The 19,092-nt window shown below is 37.1% G+C and overlaps 1 protein-coding gene across 1 annotated transcript in view; it reads left to right on the plus strand.

The window, feature by feature from the left end:
- PIGK (phosphatidylinositol glycan anchor biosynthesis class K) overlaps positions 1-19,092 on the plus strand; it is a 136,301-nt gene that overhangs the window by 85,400 nt on the left and 31,809 nt on the right. The window contains exon 10 of the mRNA XM_005896805.2: positions 951-1,035. Coding sequence (XP_005896867.1) covers positions 951-1,035 — 85 coding nt within the window. The remainder of the gene's footprint in view (positions 1-950; positions 1,036-19,092) is intronic.

The following is a 19,092-nucleotide window of genomic DNA, read 5'->3' on the forward strand; positions in this document are numbered from 1 at the left end:
TTTTAAATTTAAGTTGATAAGGTGATGTTTACAGGAATAAAAGGTAATTGAAAGTTTAAATGTGTTTCAGTCTTGCTGTTTTAAAATCTAATGTTTGTTTGCTATTTTGTAAATGTTGATACTTTTTTAAGAACTTTTTTTGTAGTTTTCTTCATTTGGGGAGATTTTATTCTTACTCTGCACTTTACTCTTTTATACCATCAGATATGTGTTGTGTCAGTTCTGCATCTCATTGAAATATAAGTATTAAAATATTTGCCATATAGAATAACCTCTCAGAGAGTTATTATTGTCTTTATTTTATTCATATATTCATTCAGCAAACATTTATTGAGTCTTCATTATATGGTAAATAGTGGCTATACAAAGAAGAATAAGACATGATTTTTGTCTTCAAGGTGGTAAAAAAAAGCACACCTAAGATCTAAATAAATTACTATATTTGAAAGAAGAGTAAACAAAAAGGGAGCTTTAATTGGTCCAAATAGGAAACAGAATGAAGAAAATCAGAGTCATGAGAATACAAGGCCCACTGGCAGGGGACCAGTAGATGGGCATGGCTGAAACTGTTAATTCGGACGTAGAGGAGGAGTTGCTGAAGATGAGGCTTGAATAGTTGGAGCCAGGTTTTGAAGACCTTTAAAAGCATATGCAGTGAACATGGAGTTCTTAAACATTTTTAAGTCTCAGAGTGAAAGACAGGATGAGACTATTATGTGATGTTAAGTAGTCTTATTAAATAGTAATTTTATGCAATCTGAATGTATATATGGTTGTATCATTTAAAAATTATCCTTAGATTATTTTTCATAGATTATTGACAAATACTGCTTATTTTACAATCTCAGATATATATATTTTTAATATAGTTCATATTTGATATGTTTAAGTATTTGCCATATTTACAAAAATATACTTTAGCTTTGTATTTTTTAATTTCTTTTTTCCAGCTATAAGAAAGACCAGATGGTTGAGGAACTAATGGAACCTCTGAAATACGCTGAACAACTTCCTGTAGCTCAGATAATACACCAGGTTTGCTTTCCATTTTTATTCTTTTGAAAGAAACAAGATTTTTAATCTCTGAAAAGTAATTGCTTTTGTTAGGTTTTTCAGAATCAATGTGCTATAGCTGAAAGGCATTCCAGGCTGTCTAGCCCTATTTAGACTCCACCTCTTACAGTTGGAAATCTCATTCAAAGCGCAGTATTAAAAGGCTACTTGCTGTTTAACAGTAGAATTCTTGCTTATATAAAATACAGGGTAGAATCAGAATTATCTTTTGTGCATTACTTAACAACAAGACTTAATTTCAGAGAACTTTCATTTGAACCATTGTATATGGTACTTGTTAATGACAAAGAAAATGCTGAAAAAATATCATTTGGTATAATTTCTTTGAGTAGCTAAAATGAGAAAGAAATCTTTCCCTACTTCTTCCACCCCACCCCATTATCAACCTTTGTAAAGTGTAATTCTAAATGTCATATGGGTAATTTTTTCATTTCCAATTATAATGACTCTATCATCCCTTCTACATTACTGTAATCTTAGAGAAGGCAGTGTGGTAAGTTTTTAAACTTTGATTTTGTACTGTAATTCTGACAGCATATAAAGTCCTCCCTGCTAGACCAGAATCTAAGAATTTTAAAAGAGGTTTGTTGATGAGAGTTATGGCCTATAGACCTACCATATTTATCAGAGGCTATAGATTATAGGAAATATTAAAAGCCCTTAAATGTCAGAATTTGTCAGAATTTTCACAAATGTTAATTACTATTGAGTCTTTCCATATGTCTTTGCCAATCAAAAGAATTTTTATTTAGCAGATACAGATTGATTATGAGTACCAGATTGAGTTTATTAAAAGAAACAGGCTTTTACTTTAAAATGTTGGCTATATAGATCTTTTCATGGATGTTAAAATTGAATATTAAAATTCTATGAGAAATTACAAAAAGTGGTCTAAAATTTGCCCACAGTCTATCTGTGGTTGGTAATCAGGTCCAGTTATATGTCAGGAATTCCCTGGTGTTGTCAGAGCTTAAATGACCTAACAGCCTGCAAATGTCACATTTAAAATTCTGTCTTCATGCCTGACTCTCAGCATAAATGAATTTAACAGCAGAGCAGGCAGCAAGTCAATATGTTCTTAACAGTAAGAGTGAGCAATGAAACAGTTTGTGGTTTGTTCAGAATAGGTAAATAGAATCTGTGCACAACACTTCACCTAGAATAAAATCTAAAATAGGAAACAAGAGTTAACCTTTAAGATGGTTGACCAGATGAAATGTCAGTCATATTTTTATAGCGTGAATGAACCAATAAACTGCTGTTATATACACTGTGTGAATTCAAAGATGAAAAACTTTTACCCTGGTCAAAATTTTTATGATGATATTCTTGGCATTATAAGAAGCTATATTAATTTTAACACTGAATTATAAAAAATTATAATGAAATTTTTATAGTACCTGAATTTATAAAATTTTTATTTTAAGATTCATGATAGGAATTTCTTTTTCTTTATATTGAATAAAATTAATTTTGTTCTCAAGGGGTAATCAGGAAAGATCATTTTTCCCCTTATTTCCCTTTATTGACAATACTACAAGTTTGAAACTGTTACAATTGTCTGTCAAGTATGTTGCTAGGAGTTCACTTATAAGTGAATTATTTGAAAGCCATTTTTTCCCCTAAAAGAATAGTAATGTATATAATAATTAGGTGCAGCCAATCCCATAAAACTTCAAAATATGTAATATATCTGTATTATAGTGTTATTGAAGTATATATTTAACCTCCACCTATAATAGTGTGTTTTTGTACTGTAAGTAACTGTTTTTCTTCTCATCTTGAGTCATGCTTTACCTATCTCTGTTTTGGAGTGTGTGTCATTCTTATTTGAAATAATGTTATTTATTCACATATCTTATCCTCTGTGTGCCCAGTCATTTCAGTTGTGTCTGACTCTTTGCAACCCCATGGACTGTAGCCCATAGGCTCCTCTGTCCATGGCATTCTTCAGGGAAGCTTACTGGAGTAGATTGCAATTTCCTCCTGCAGGGCATCTTCCTGAACCAGGGACCAAACCCATGTCTCTCGAGTCTCTTATGTCTCCTGCCTTGGTAGGTGGGTTTTTTTTACCACTAGTGCCACCATATCTTCTATTTGATCGTCTTTCTGGATGTCCTTGATTTCTTGATATTTTTTTCAGCATCTTGTCTTGTGCCATGTTTGCATATGTCTGAATGGATGGAGATATATATGTGTGTGTGTGTGTGCACAATGGTATAGTGAGAGCCAGAGCATCTCTTTTCCCTACCACCTAGGCATTAGAAGCCAGGGCACAGTTTAGAAAATGAGAGAGGAGGAGCCAGGCACAGGGCTTAAATTAACATGAAGAGCAACTCGAGAAATACCAGAGAGTGAGAGAGAGGAATGTATTTCAGTCATTTGAGTAATTAATTTCTTGTTTATATTACTTAAACTGTGTGTTACAATGAGGAGATAGATAAGATTTCAATATTGCCATTTTATACTGCCAAATTATTTACTTTTTTAGGTGTCCTAGCATACATGATTGCACATCTAGGAAATCCAAGACATTCAAGTTATAAGCAGTAGAAGTAAGAAGAGAATCTGGTGAGATAGTCAGACATAAGATGAATAAAACTGGTGCTTCTTTATATTTACAATAACTACACAAAATGGAAATGGGAAAAATGTTCTTTCACAATGAAGGGAACTATAAAATACTTAGGAAGTACATTTGGCAAGTAAACTATAGAACTTACAGCATAAGAATCATGGAAGCATACTACATTTCATAAGCAGAAAGTTATACCAAATATTTGATGGGGCAGGGAACTTAATATCATAAAGTATAATTCTCCCAAATTAGCAGTTCTAATTAGAATAGAAGCAAGTTTTTTTTTTTTAATGTTAGAAAAAGAAAATGACCACATAGTTCATGTGGAAGAACAAATATCTAATAATAGACAAAGAAGGTATATAAAAGAAAACATAGCCTCTTGAATCATATAAATATGTATGGACAAAGGAATAGATAAATAGATTAATGGAATACAATGAAAGGCTGGATTTCAAACATTATTATAATTCATAGTAAGAAATACATTTTACATACATTGATGTATGTATGTGTTAAAAATTAGAAGTAAAAGTTTTATGAAACATTTACCCTCAGTACATGTGATGCACATTATTTTCTTTGTTTTCTTTTCAGTGTCAAATAAAACTTAACTGAATTGATTTCAAAAGCAAACAGTCCCGATCTGTGGCTTGAAAAAACCCTGAATAGAGAATTCAAAGAAAAAAATTTATGAGATTTGATCATTAAATATATATGATTAAGATTATAGTATTTCAATAGGAAAACAGCTTAATTTCAATTTCATACTATGTAATATAAAATAAATTTTGTATGAAGACTTAAAGTAAAATAAGATTTTAGAAGAAAGTTTCAGCAACTGCGTTTTTAATCTAAAGTAGGAAAGAACTTCTTAATGAACACAAAAATGCAGGAGATATGTTTGGCTCCATAAAAATTTAATATTTTATATATCAAAAGATACCACAACATTGAAACACTAAGGTTAGAATCAAAATAAGATCTTTGCAAAGAAGACAGTAGTGAATTGGTTAATATCACAAATATAAGCAGAATTCTTGAAAGTTTATAAAAGACAAAACAACTCAGTAGGAAAAAAAAGACAAAAGAAAAGCAGATCAGAGAAAAACAAACAGAAATGGCTAGTGAGTGAAAAGAAAGCCTAAAACTCATTAAGGAAGTGTACACATTACAAATTAAGTAAAATTATTGTATGCCCATCAAATTGGCAGAAATTAAAATCACACGTTGGAAAACAGTCTGGCAGTTTCTCAAAAGGTTAAGTGTAGATCTACCATATGACCCAATGATTCCAGCCTACATATGTAAAAACATGTATCCACACAAAAACCTGTACGTGAGCGGTCATAGCAATATTATTTATAATAGCCAGTAATTGGAAACATCACAGTGTTGATCAACTAATGGACAAATAAAATATATCCATACAGTGGGCCATTATTCAGTGATTAAAGGGGAATGAAGTACGGATACCTGTATACATGGGTGATCCTTGAAAACAGTGTGTTAAGTAAAAGTCTATCATAAAAGACCACATGTTGTATGGTTCTGTTTGTGTGAAATGTCTAGAATAGGCAGATCTATTATGGGTTGTCTAGAATGGGGATGAGGTGGGGGAATGAGGAATGACTTCTAAATGGGTATAGGGATTCTTTTTTTTTTGAAGTGGTAAAAATGTTCTAAACTTGGTGGTAAGCATTGCAATTGTTGTTGTTAAGTTGTTAAGTTATGTCCAACTCTTTGCGACCCCATGGACTGCAACATGCCAGGCTTTGCTGTCCTTCTCTATCTCCCAGAGTTTGCTCAAACATACATCCATTAAGTTGATGATGCCATCCAACCATCTCATCCTCTGTCATCCCCTTCTCCTCTTGCTTTCAATCTTTCCTAGCAACAGTGTCTATTCCAATGAGTCAGCTCTTTATATCAGGTGGCCAAAGTATTGGAGCTTCAGCTTCAGCATCAGTCCTTCTGATGAATGTACAGGGCTGATTTCCTTTTAGGATTGACTGCTTTGATCTTGTTGCAGTCCAAGGGACTCTCAAGAGTCTTCTCCAGCACCACAGCTCGAAAGCATTGATTCTTCGGCACTCAGCCTTCTTTATGGTCCAGCTCTCACATCCATATGTGACTATGGAAAAACCATAGCTTTGACTATACAGACCTTTGTCAGCAAAAAAACGTCTCTACTTTCCAAGTTTAGGTTAGGTTTGTCATAGCTTTTCTTCCAAGGAGCAAGTGTCTTTTAATTTCATGGCGCAGTCACTGTCTTCACAAATCTTGGAGCCCCAGAAGATAAATATCTGCCACTGTTTCCATTGTTTCTCCATCTATTTGCCATGAAGTGATGGAACCAAATGCATGATCTTAGTTTTTTGAATGTGCAGTTTTAAGCCAGCTTTTTTACTCTCCTCTTTTCACCTTCATCAAGAGGCTCTTTAGTTCCTCATTGATTTCTGCCATTAGAGTGGTATCATCTATATATCTGAGGTGGTTATTTCTCCCAGCAATCTGGATTCCATCTTGTGATTTATCCAGCCTAGCATTTCACATGATGTACTCTGCATAGAAGTTAAATAAGCAGGGTGATAGTTTAGTTCGTTCAGTTCAGTTCAGTCGCTCAGTCGTGTCCAGCTCTTTGCGACCCCGTGAATCACAGCACACCAGGCCTCCCTGTCCATCACCAACTCCCAGAGTTCACTCAAACTCATGTCCACTGAGTCACTGATGCCATCCAGTCATCTCATTCTCTGTCGTCCCCTTCTCCTCCTGCCCTCAATCCCTCCCAGCATCAGCGTCTTTTCCAATGAGACAACTATTCACGTGAGGTGGCCAGAATATTGGAGTTTCAGCTTCAGCATCAGTCCCTCCAATGAACACCCAGGACTGATCTCCTTTAGGATGGACTGGTTGGATCTCCTTGCAGTCCAAGGGACACTCAGAGTCTTCTCCAACACCACAGTTCAAAAGCATCAATTCTTCAGTGCTCAGCTTTCTTCACAGTCCAATTCTCACATCCATACATGACCACTGGAAAAACCATAGACGGACCTTTGTTGGCAAAGTAATGTCTCTGCTTTTGAATATGCTATCTAGGTTGGTCATAACTTTTCTTCCAAGGAGTAAGCGTCTTTTAATTTCATGGCTGCAGTCACCATCTGCAGTGATTTTGGACCCCAGAAAAATAAAGTCAGATACTGTGTCCAATGTTTCCCCATCTATCTGCCATGAAGTGATGGGACCGGATGCCATGATCTTCGTTTTCTGAATATTGAGCTTTAAGCCAACTTTTTTCACTCTCCTCTTTCACTTTCATCAAGAGGCTTTTTAGTTCCTCTTCACTTTCTGCCATAAGGGTGATGTCATCTGCATATCTGAGGTTATTGATATTTCTCCCAGCAATCTTGATTCCAACTTGTACTTCTTCCAGCCCAGCGTTTCTCATGATGTACTCTGAATATAAGTTAAATAAGCAGGGTGACAATATACAACCTTTACGTACTCCTTTTCCTATTTGGAACCAGTCTGTTGTTCCATGTTCAGTTCTAACTGTTGCTTCCTGACCTGCATATAGGTTTCTCAAGAAGCAGGTCAGGTGCTCTGGTATTCCCATCTCTTTCAGAATTTTCCACAGTTTATTGTGATCCACACAGTAAAGGCTTTGGTGTAGTCAATAAAGCAGAAATAGATGTTTTTCTGGAACTCTTTTGCTTTTTCGATGATCCAGTGCATGTTGGCAATTTGATCTCTGGTTCCTCTGCCTTTTCTAAAACCAGCTTGAACATCTGGAAGTTCATGGTTCACATTCTGCTGAAGCCTGGCTTGGAGAATTTTGAGCATTACTTTACTAGTGTGTGAGATGAGTGCAATTGTGCAGTAGTTTGAGCATTCTTTGGCATTGCCTTTCTTTGGGATTGGAATGAAAACTGACCTTTTCCAGTCCTGTGGCCACTGCTGAGTTTTCCAAATTTGCTGGCATATTGAGTGCAGCACTTTTACATCATCATCTTTCAGGATTTGAAATAGCTCCACTGGAATTCTATCACCTCCACTAGCTTTGTTTGTAGAGATGCTTTCTAAGGCCCACTTGACTTCACATTCCAGGATGTCTGGCTCTAGGTCATTGATCACACCATCGTGATTATCTGGGTCGTGAAGCTCTTTTTTGTACTATTCTTCTGTGTATTCTTGCCATCTCTTCTTAATATCTTATGCTTCTGTTAGATCCAAAGATGGTATGGACCATCTTTGCATGAAGTGAGCCCATCTTTGCATGAAATGTCCCCTTGGTATCTCTAATTTTCTTGAAGAGAGCTCTAGTCTTTCCCATTCTGTTGTTTTCCTCTATTTCTTTGCATTGATCGCTGAGGAAGGCTTTCTTATCTCTTCTTGCTGTTCTTTGGAACTCTGCATTCAGATGCTTATATCTTCCCTTTTCTCCTTTGCTTTTCACTTGTCTTCTTTTCACAGCTATTTGTAACGCCTCTTCAGATAGACATTTTACTTTTTTTGCATTTCTTTTCCATGGGGATGGTCTTGATCCCTGTCTCCTGTACAATGTCACGAACCTCCGTCCATAGTTCATCAGGCACTCTATCTATCAGATCTAGGCCCTTAAATCTATTTCTCACTTCCACTGTGTAATCATAAAGGATTTGATTTAGGTCATACCTGAATGGTCTAGTGGTTTTTCCTACTTTCTTCAATTTAAGTCTGAATTTGGCAATAAGGAGTTCATGATCTGAGCCACACTCAGCCCCCGGTATTGTTTTTGCTGACTGTATAGAGCTTCTCCATCTTTGGCTGCAAAGAATATAATCAGTCTGATTTCGGTGTTGGCCATCTGGTGATGTCCATGTGTAGAGTCTTCTCTTGTGTTGTTGGGAGAGGGTGTTTGCTATGACCAGTGCACACTCTTGGCAAAACTCTATTAGCCTTTGCCCTGCTTCATTCCATATTCCAAGGCCAAATTTGCCTGTTACTCCAGGTATTTCTTAACTTCCTACGTTTGCATTCCATTCCCCTATAATGAAAAGGACATCTTTTTTGGGTGTTAGTTCTAAAAGGTCTTGTAGGTCTTCACAGAACCATTCAACTTCAGCCTCTTCAGCGTTACTGGTTGGGGCATAGACTTGGATTACTGTGATATTGAATGGTTTGCCTTGGAAACGAACAGAGATCATTCTATCGTTTTTGAAATTGCATCTAAGTATTGCATTTTGGACTCTTTTGTTGACCATGATGGCTACTCCATTTCTTCTAAGAGATTCCTGCCCACAGTAATAGATATAATGGTCATCTGAGCTAAATGCACCCATTCCAGTCCATTTTAGTTTGCTGATTCCTAAAATGTCGACGTTCACTCTTGCTATCTCCTGTTTGACCACTTCAATTTGCCTTGATTCATAGACCTAACATTCCAGGTTCCTATGCAATGTTGCTCTTTACAGCATCGGACCTTGCTTCTGTCTACCAGTCACATCCACAACTGGGTATTGTTTTTGCTTTGGCTCCATCCCTTCTTTCTTTCTGAAGTTATTTCTCCACTGATCTCCAGTAGCATATTGGGCACCTACCAACTCGGGGAGTTCCTCTTTTAGTATCCTATCATTTTGCCTTTTCATACTGTTCATGGGGTTTTCAAGGCAAGAAAACTGAAGTGGTTTGCCATTCCCTCTCCAGTGGGCCACATTCTGTCAGACCTCTCCACCATGACCCTCCCATCTTGGGTGGCCCCACACAGCATGGCTTAATTTCATTGAGTTAGACAAGGCTGTGGTCCGTGTGATCAGATTGGCTAGTTTTCTGTGATTATGGTTTCAGTGTGTCTGCCCTCTGATGCCCTCTCGCAACACCTACCGTCTTACTTGGGTTTCTCTTACCATGGATGTGGGATATGTCTTCACGGCTGCTCCAACAAAGCACAGCCACTGCTCCTTACTTTGGACGATGGGTATCTCCTCACTGGCTGCCCCTCCTGACCTTGAACGTGGAGTAGCTCCTCTCGGCCCTCCTTTGCCTGCTCAGCTGCTGCTCCTTGGACGTGGGGACAGTATACAGCATTGATTTACTCCTTTCCAGATTTTGTACCAGCCTGTTGTTCCATGTCCAGTTCTGTTGCTTCTTGACCTGCATACGGGTTTCTCAGAAGGCGGTAAGGTGGTCTCGTATTCCCATCTCTTGAAGAATTTCCCACAGTTTGGTGTGAATTGCACAGTCAAAGCTTTAGCCTAGTCAGTGAAGTAGAAGTAGATGTTTTTCTGGAATTCTCTTTCTTTTTCTATGATCCAACAGGTGTTGGCAATTGACCTCTGGTTCCTTTGCCTTTTTTAAATCCAGCTTGTACATCTGGAAATTTTTGGTTCATGAACTGTTGAAGCCTAGCTGGAAGGATTTTGAGCATTACCGTGGTGGCATGTGAAATGAGTGCAGTTGTATGGTAGTTTAAACATTCTTTGGCATTGCATAGCTCTGAATATACCAAAACCATTGCATCTCAGTGCAGTGATATTTGCAGCAGTCTTGCTTTTGGCCACAACAAATTGGAAATGATGTGAATGCCCCTCAGCATAGTTGCTTTATAGTGTGGATGATTTTCAGAAGTCACAGTCAGTAGAGCAAATACATGTTTTCTGTATTTTCTTATTATTGGATTTATTTTTTTTTTAAATCAACCTCTTATCCCTCCTCTTCTTTCAGCCTAATGGTAGAAAATTTAGTCACTCTCACCTAGAGTTTTCTTCCTTTTCCACTCCTTCCTGGTATGATGGAATCACAGCTTAGGTAGTAGTGGGCAGTGACATGGCTTCATGGTACTGGGAGATTCAAGGTGTTCCTTCCTTGAGATGTAGTGTTATATTGTATAGGTTTGGATTGGTATCTGTCTTTTCTGATAGCTGCCGGGTCAGCCAAGTGCACAATACACCTGTTAATGCTTTACATATCGTCTCTCCACGTTGTTGTATAGCTCTGGCAGTGTTAAAGGAAGAGAACAGAGTAGATGTCATTCCTTCCTATTCCTTTCCTCTGTTCTCTATCCTGTTTTGACTTCCTCACTTCTTTTTGCCCCCTTTCCCCCATTTTCCTCTATTTCGTTCTTGTAAACTGAAGTTGTTTGAATTCTCCCAAATGTTGTTGAGTGGTGTTAGTATTTTCATTGGAAATTGAATTAAGTGTAGTGTCTGATACATAGTAGACACTGGACATAGTAGACACTGGAGAAGGATGGTGACCTTTGTTGAATTTAGGAGTCTTTGACATGCTGACTAAGAAGAAATGTAAGTGAAGGGTTTTCTAAAGGTCACAAAAAGAGTTTACTGCAGACTATTTATGACACTTGGGTTCCTTTCATGACCAACAGTGGTAGTATTTATTTAATGTTTCTGAGTAGGTAGGCAAATTGTAGGTTTCATTATATTAACAATTCAGACAATCTAGTGGTCTTGCAACAACAGCAAGAAAACCCATAAGTTGCATGGGATAGTGTAAATTGCAAATACTGATGAAAGGACCATTATTTTATGTGAAAATACAACTAATCCTCTTAAAGATTTATAAAGTTAGGACATAAAATATTGTGAAAAATAGAAAAACACATACAAAAGAAAGTGGTTTGGTTAACCTTGCGTGCTTATGTTGATAATTTTTCTTTTAGGAAGATTATTTTTTCTTTTAATCTGTTTACCAGGAAGACAGGTACAGAACTATCTCACTGAGACATGTATGGAGAGATGTGGATGATTTTCCTATATAAGTAATTTTACATTTATTTCAGAGATGTTAATTTTACAATTAAACCACTTTAAAAAATAACTTAAATTTACTATTAAGATTTGAAATATGTGACTATACTATGGTATTTTTGTGGAAAGTTTGTATTTTTTGTTCTTTGTGAAAAGAATTGCATGCATACAGATGGGTTAGAAAACATTTTTCTTTCTTTCCTGTTTTTAATTGGTAGGTTCGTGTTACTTTAATTTGTAAACATAAAAAATAGATTAGCACCATGTAGAATTTATTGAATTATAAAATAGTGACAAGCAGGATTAAAAAAAAACAGACACAAGTTTTTGAAAAATTAATATGTAGTTAAGAGTAGTATAAGCTAGAATCAAGATTGCCAGAAGAAATATTAATGACCTCAGATATACAGATGACACCAGCATTATGGCAGAAAGCAAAGAGGAACTAAAGAGCCTCTTGATGAAAGTAAAAGAGGAGAGTAAAAAGCTGGCTTGAAACTCAATATTCAAAAAACTAAGATCGTGGCATCCAGTTCCATCATTTCATGGCAAATAGATGGGGAAACCATGGGAAAAGTAAAAGTTTTATTTTCTTGGGCTCCAAAATCACTGCAGATGGTGACCGCAGCCATGAAATTAAATGACGCTTTCTCCTTGGAAGAAAAGCTCTGACCAACCTAGACAGCATATTAAAAAGCAGAGACATTACTTTGCCAACAAAGGTCCGTCTAGTCAAAGCTATGGTTTTTCTGTAGTCATGTATGCATGTAAGAGTTGGCTAAAGAAAGCTGAGCGCCGAAGAATTGATGGTTTTGAACTGTGGTGTTGGAGAAGAGTCTTAAGAGTCCTGTGGACAACAAGGAGATCAAACCAGTCAATCCTAAAGGAAACCCCTCCTGGATATTCATTGGAAGGACTGACGCTGAAGCTGAAGTTCCAATACTTTGGCCGCCTGATTCAAAGAACTGACTCATTTGAAAAGACCGTGATACTGGGAAAGATTGAAGGCAGGAGGAGAAGGGGATGACAGAGGATGAGATGATTGGATGGCATCACTGACTTGATGGACATGAGTTTGAGCAAACTCCAGGAGTTGGTAATGGACAGGGAAGCCTCGCATGCTGTAGTCCATGGGGTCGCAAAGAGTTGGACACGACTGAGCGACTGAACTGAACTGAACTAGGAGTAGTATATCAATCTCAAACACAATTGTTACTAATCTTCCTTTTTTAAAAAAGTGATATATTTTAGAAATGTACTGGAAAAATGAAAAGATCAGTAATTAATGTATAATTTACCATAACACTTTTTCTTTAGTATCATCTAGTTAGGTATGTGTTTTATTTTTTGAAATTTTGTGTCAAGAATCAATTTTAGTTAGCTCTGCCAAATATTAAAATATTTAGGCTTGTACTATTTAGGTATACAAAGTGGTACTGATAAAACAATGTAGGTAAGTCCTAAGTGCAGAATAGATCTGAGCAGAGTAGATAATATAAATCACTTAGCTAGCCTAGAAACCCCACTATGCATTTGGATTATATAAATGATAAAGATGACACCACAAATCAGTGAGAAAATAAAGAATTGTTCAGTAAATGATGCTGGGACAGTTAAGTCTTTGGGAGGGGCAGCAGAGACTAGATTCTTGATTTATAACTTTTGGAAAAAGTAGATGCTAATTGGATTATAGATCAATGCAAAAAATGAGACCTGTCAAAACTATATATTCGTAAATATTTTTGGTAAGGAATTTCTAAGGGAAAATCATGGCAAAAGCTTTAAGGAAAATCCATATATTTGACTTTGTAAAAATATAAAATTTATGTACATCAAAACAAAAAGGCAAATATCAAAGTGGAAAACTATTTTCCTCACAGAATTGACATCTTTATATATAAAGAGCTTTTACAAAGCGATAACAAACCTAACACTCCAGTGGAAAAGGAGCAAAGAACTTCATACAGACAGACCTCATACATACAGACAGACCTGAAATAAAAATAACTAATAAGCTGACGAAAACATTAATATTCATTAATGATCTAAGAATTATTCATCTCAACCTTAAAAATTAAAAAAAAAATTTCCCATTTAAATATCTCTTACATTAGCAAAACTATGAAAAGTAAGTAATACTCAGTAACAACAAAGCACATAAACTATTGGAGAGGAGTGTTAATTGGTAGGGACAGTGTGGTAATTTTTACTAAAATTTATAAATTATGAGCTATTTAAACATGGCTAATTGAACGCATGTCTATTCTCCTTCCTGAAAAACCCTACCCAAATGACAGTAAAGATATAAAAATATATAAATACCGTAAAACAAAGAAAATGGAGGAGTAGAAAATAGCAGATGAGAGGCACCAAAATTGGAAGAAGAAAAGAAGAAAATTAGTTGAATAAATGGTAATCAGCTTAGTGGAGTGGACAAGCTATACCCTAATTTTCATCATGAGGGAGATCTCTGAGAACAAGCCATTTGTATTGTAGAACCTGGGAAAGCAGACACCAGACACCTCAAAGGTTGTGTGTAAAGAAGAACTCCCTGTGCCCTTCTCCTGTTTAATTTACAAAACACTGGTGTCAGGCTTATATTCTATCAGGCAGAAGACTGGAGAGTTCCTCCCTGAAGATACTGCTGCTGCTAAGTCCCTTCAGCTGTGTCCGACTCTGTGCGACCCCATAGACGGCAGCCCACCAGGCTCCCCCGTCCCTGGGATTCTCCAGGCAAGAACACTGGAGTGGGTTGTCATTTCCCTCTCCAATGCATGAAAGTGAAAAGTGAAAGTGAAGTCGCTCAGTCGTATCCGACTCTTAGCGACCCCATGGACTGCAGCCTGCCAGGCTCCTCCGTCCATGGGATTTTCCAGGCAAGAGTACTGGAGTGGGGTGCCATTGCCTTCTCCAACTAGCCTAATAGAAAAAAATGGTGTATTGTGACATTTGCAGGACCCCAGTTTAACAGCCCAGTCCCAGTCTGTTCACCTCATTGGTAAGCCCCGTGGTTGGTAAGTGCTGTTAATGCATAAAGTCTTATGATCAGTGTGTTTTATTTCCTTACTCTTGAGATACAACCAAGGATCATTAAACTTTTGGAGAATTCTTTATTATGGAAGGCAAAGCTCAAAATAAGCAAATGGATAAAGGGAACTTAGCAAATATAGACAAAGACAGGAATAGGAGAAAACAGTACTAACAGCAACCACTACTACCACCACCATTTCAGAAAGCTGCTGCTGCTGCTGCTAAGTCGCTTCAATGAGAAGGTATTTTATTTAGGAAGCAGGGTGAAAGTGAAGTTGCACAGTTGTGTCTGACTCTTTGCGACCCCATGGACTGCAGCCTCCCAGGCTCCTCCATCCATGGGATTTTCCAGGCAAGAGTACTGGAGTGGGTTGCCATTTCCTTCTCCAGGGTATCTTCCTGACGCAGGGAGTAAACCCGGGTCTCCGGCATTGCAGGCGGACGTTTTATCCTCTAAGCCAAATAGGAAGCAGGGTACTGTACACAAAAAGGAATATGCAGAAAACAAGGTCTTAAGAGCTCTTAGAAATTAAAACTATATGACTAGAAATAAAAATTTCACTAGAAAATTTTGAATGCAAAGTTGAGGAATCTCTTAAGAGACAGAACAAAAAGAGAAGGAAAATCAGAGATAAAGGATGAGAAAATTCAATTAATACATTGTAGACAATTCTGTATGAGTCTCACATTTCTACATATCTTATGAGCAGAAGCACTGCCAGGCTTTTTAAAAATTATTTATTTTTATTTATTTGTTTATGGCTGTGCTGGGTCTCCTTGCTGCACATGGGCTTTCTCTAGTTGCAGCGAGTGGGGCTATCTTTGTTGCATGGCACAGTCTTCTCATGGTGGTGGCTTCTCTTCTTGGGGAGCACAGTAGTAGTTGTGGTGCGTGGGCTCAGTAGTTGCAGCTCGTGGACTCTAGAGCAAGGGCTCGGGGGTTGAGGTGCGGGGGCTTAATTTCTCCATGGTTTACAGAATCTTCCCAGACCAGGGATTGAACCTGTGTTCCTGTTCCCTGCATTGGCAGGTGGATTCTTAACCACTAGACCACCAGGTAAGTCCCACACTGACAAACTTTTACTCTGGATTATTTTGGCAAAGATGTTTGTCTTGTGAACAGTATTGGAAGATAGAGATAGTGACTCATTTAGATTTGTTTGCTATCACAAAGATAATGTCTCTCTCACAGGCAAAGATTAGACAAATTTATTGCAGCTTGTTATAAAAGACTTGGGATTTTCTAGGTTGGGGATTCGTTGTCTGTTACATAAACCTACTGTGTGCATAGTCATTACCAAGGTCTGCCACTGCATTGTCCCCATGGGACTTGGGGACAAAAAGAACTGGCACACATGTGAAACTCATGTAGCTTATGAGTAATAAAGTACTTTGTCTCTGATTTAGGAGTCCCATGTCTTCTGCCAGTAACCATGAAACTGTTGTAGGCCAGCTTGTTATCTTGGAAGCAGGGTAAAATTTCAGAACCGTCACAGTTTCGGACAATAATTCGTGAGGTCCAACATGTGACTAATGAAAAGTATTGGAAAAAGAAGACAGAAAGAAAAAATAAAGGGAAAGCTATATTAAAGAAATAATGCAAGAATATGTTTCCAGAACTCGGGTTTGCTAAGAAACAAATAGACCCCATCCAAGGAACATTAGTTTGAAATTTGAGAACAATAAAAAGTAAAAAGAAGGCCCTAAAAGCTTCCAGAATGAAAAAAAAAAAGAGGCCACGATCAAAAGAATAAAACATCTTTTGACCACAATCAGAAGAATTAGAGGAAGGAGAATTGGAAATGAAGTAGTAATGTCACCGTTATTTTTTTGTTATAAAGCTCATGTTGCTCGTTAGTTTCTAAAAGAATGTTCAGGCAGTGCTTTGCTACTGCTGCTGCTGCTGCTAAGTACCTTCAGTCGTGTCCGACTCCGTGCGACCCCAGAGACGGCAGCCCACCAGGCTCCCCCATCCCTGGGGTTCTCCAGGCAAGAACACTGGAGTGGGTTGTCATTTCCTTCTCCAATGCATGAAAGTGAAAAGTGAAAGTGAAGTTGCTCAGTCGTGTCTGACTCTTAGCGACCCCATGGACTGCAGCCTACCAGGCTCCTCCGTCCATGGGAGTTTCCAGGCAAGAGTATTGGAGTGGGGTGTCATTGCCTTCTCCAAGTCTTTACTAGATATAAAAATTTACTAAAGATAAAAATTAAATGAAAAAAAGCCAATGAAATCATGTTATTACTTTGAAAAGATAGACAAATTTGGTAACACAGACTAAGATAATAAAAGAAGAAAATTATCAAAATCAAGAATGAAGAGGGAGCATCACTACAACCCCTTTAGAAATCAAAAGAATTATAAATAAAGTTTATAAAGACCTTTTTCCAACAAATTTTAGATAACTTAGATGAAATGGACAAATTCCTAGAAAAATTCAAATATTAAAACTGGTCCAAAAATAAGTAGAAAAGCTTAAATAGATTTTCAAGTTAGGCAATTGAATTTATAAATTAAAATTTTAGCACAAAGAAAAGTATGGACTCTGATGGCATGGCTGGTGAATTCTGTCAAACATTTAAGTAAAAAATGGTATACAGTCACAGAAAACTGAGGAGGAGAAAACACTTCCTAACTTACTTTATGAGGTTAGAGTTGTTGTTGCTCAGTTGCTAAGTCATATCAAACTCTTTGTGACCAATGGACTGCAACACAACAGGCTTCCCTGTACTTCATCATCTCCCAGAGTTTACTCAAATTCATGTCCATTGAGTTGGTGACACTGTTTAACCATTTCATCCTCTGCCGCCCTCTTATCCTTTTGCCTTCAGTCTTTCCCAGCATCAGGGTTTTATCTATTAAGTCAACTCTTCACATCAGGTAGCACAGTCCAAGGGACTCTCAAGAGTCCAGCACCACAATTCGAAAGCATCAATGAGGTTAGTGTACCCTGATACCAAATACATCACAAGAGAAGAAAATCACAGATCAGTATCTCTCATGAAGGTAGACACAAAACCATAGCAATGTTGGCAGAGGAACAAGAGACAACTTGTATACAATCAAATATCTAGTCTATGGCGAAGCCAAGATTTGAACCTGGACATGTTAGCACTGCAGGCTTTCATACCGGTGAGTATCCTGTGCTATGAAAGCAGCAAAGATATGGTATAAACTCTGTAAGTACGAACTGAATTTTAAACCTCCAATGAATCTGTTCTTGGTCCTGATGATTATTGTCCTCACTTGTGAAATTAAATTTATCTTGCTGTCTCAGCTTGTTTCTATATTAAATAAGCATAAATATGCATGATTTGAACATCTTGATTAGACATCTTTTAGTAGATGGTTTCCTGGAATTTAAGATATGTGAGAGATTCATTCTGGGAATCAACATCATGAAACAATTTTATCTTTATTAATTCAAGACCCTTTACTAAGGCAAAGGCTATGTGTAAACAAAGGCTCAAACCTGTGTATTGTTTAAAAAACTTTAACTTTCGCATATTTTGTCTTGACAGAGATACATGATCCACTGTTTTCCCCACTGTGTTCTTATCCATATTCCAGGCTTTCCCTGGATCCCACTGTTTCAGTTATAAGGCTTCTTATAAATCCTTTAATATTTTAATAAGATTAGTAGATTGCAAAATCTATATTTTTTAATGCATCTCTGCAGGGTTCATAATGATGATATAGTGTAACCCATTTTTTTCATTCAGACAAGCTACCCAAAAGATTACTATAGAGCTATATATATCCATTGAAGATTCAGTTTACTGGGAAGAAATACTGCACTGTGTCCTCATAGGCCTTGGCTTATAACATGGAAGTCTGTTTTGCAAAATTTTATTTCATCTATGCTTTGTTGTTCCTTTTAAATCCTAGAGGTAATTTTCTTTTCTAGTACAACCAATCCATATAGTTTCCTGGTATGTCCATTGTTGTGCTTTGTGGGTACTCTTGGCATTTGAGTGAGACTGTTCTTTCATTGTACAAGACTGGACTGTGTATCACAGGGCTGTTGGCATCCTGGTCTTTCCAAACACTGGTTTCCGTGAGTACTTCTCACTCACTGTGATACCAAACAATGCACTCGCCTTTTCTGAACTCCTCCCATCCCATGGAGGGTAATACTGCCCCATGTTGAGTACCACTGCAGGTAATTATTTGCAGTGTTTGCCAATAAAACCTTTTATCGGTATGCTCTAGTCTCTTAATCTTATAATGTAATATTTAAAATATGTATAATTGAGAACCTCTTCTCACTTTGCTGCATTCTCAGATGTTGTCTTAGATGCTGCAGTTCTAGCTTCTGTCATGTGACATGTATTTGGACAGTTTTTTAGTTCTGTCCTTGTTTGTGATAGCTCTTCATCTTGTTTTACTCTAGCTATTTTGACATGTTTATGTTTTTCTATTCTAGTAATGCCTGCCTCATTATAGCTAAACTTTACTAAAGGTTGACTGAAAAGTCTATCAAGTAGAAAACTTCGGACAGTTTCTCTTTTAAATTGTGCCTATTGAATTATCAATACCTGGAAACTCATAAAAAGACAGCATCCATAGAACTCTCCCTGCCTAGGGACTGACTGAGATTGTTTTAAATTCCTACAGTGTTTTCCCTAATTGTAGACTTTAAAACTGAAGTCTAGTGAAAAATAATA

The sequence above is a fragment of the Bos mutus genome, chromosome 3 (genome assembly GCF_027580195.1).
Source record: "Bos mutus isolate GX-2022 chromosome 3, NWIPB_WYAK_1.1, whole genome shotgun sequence".
Taxonomy (NCBI): Eukaryota; Metazoa; Chordata; class Mammalia; order Artiodactyla; family Bovidae; genus Bos; species Bos mutus.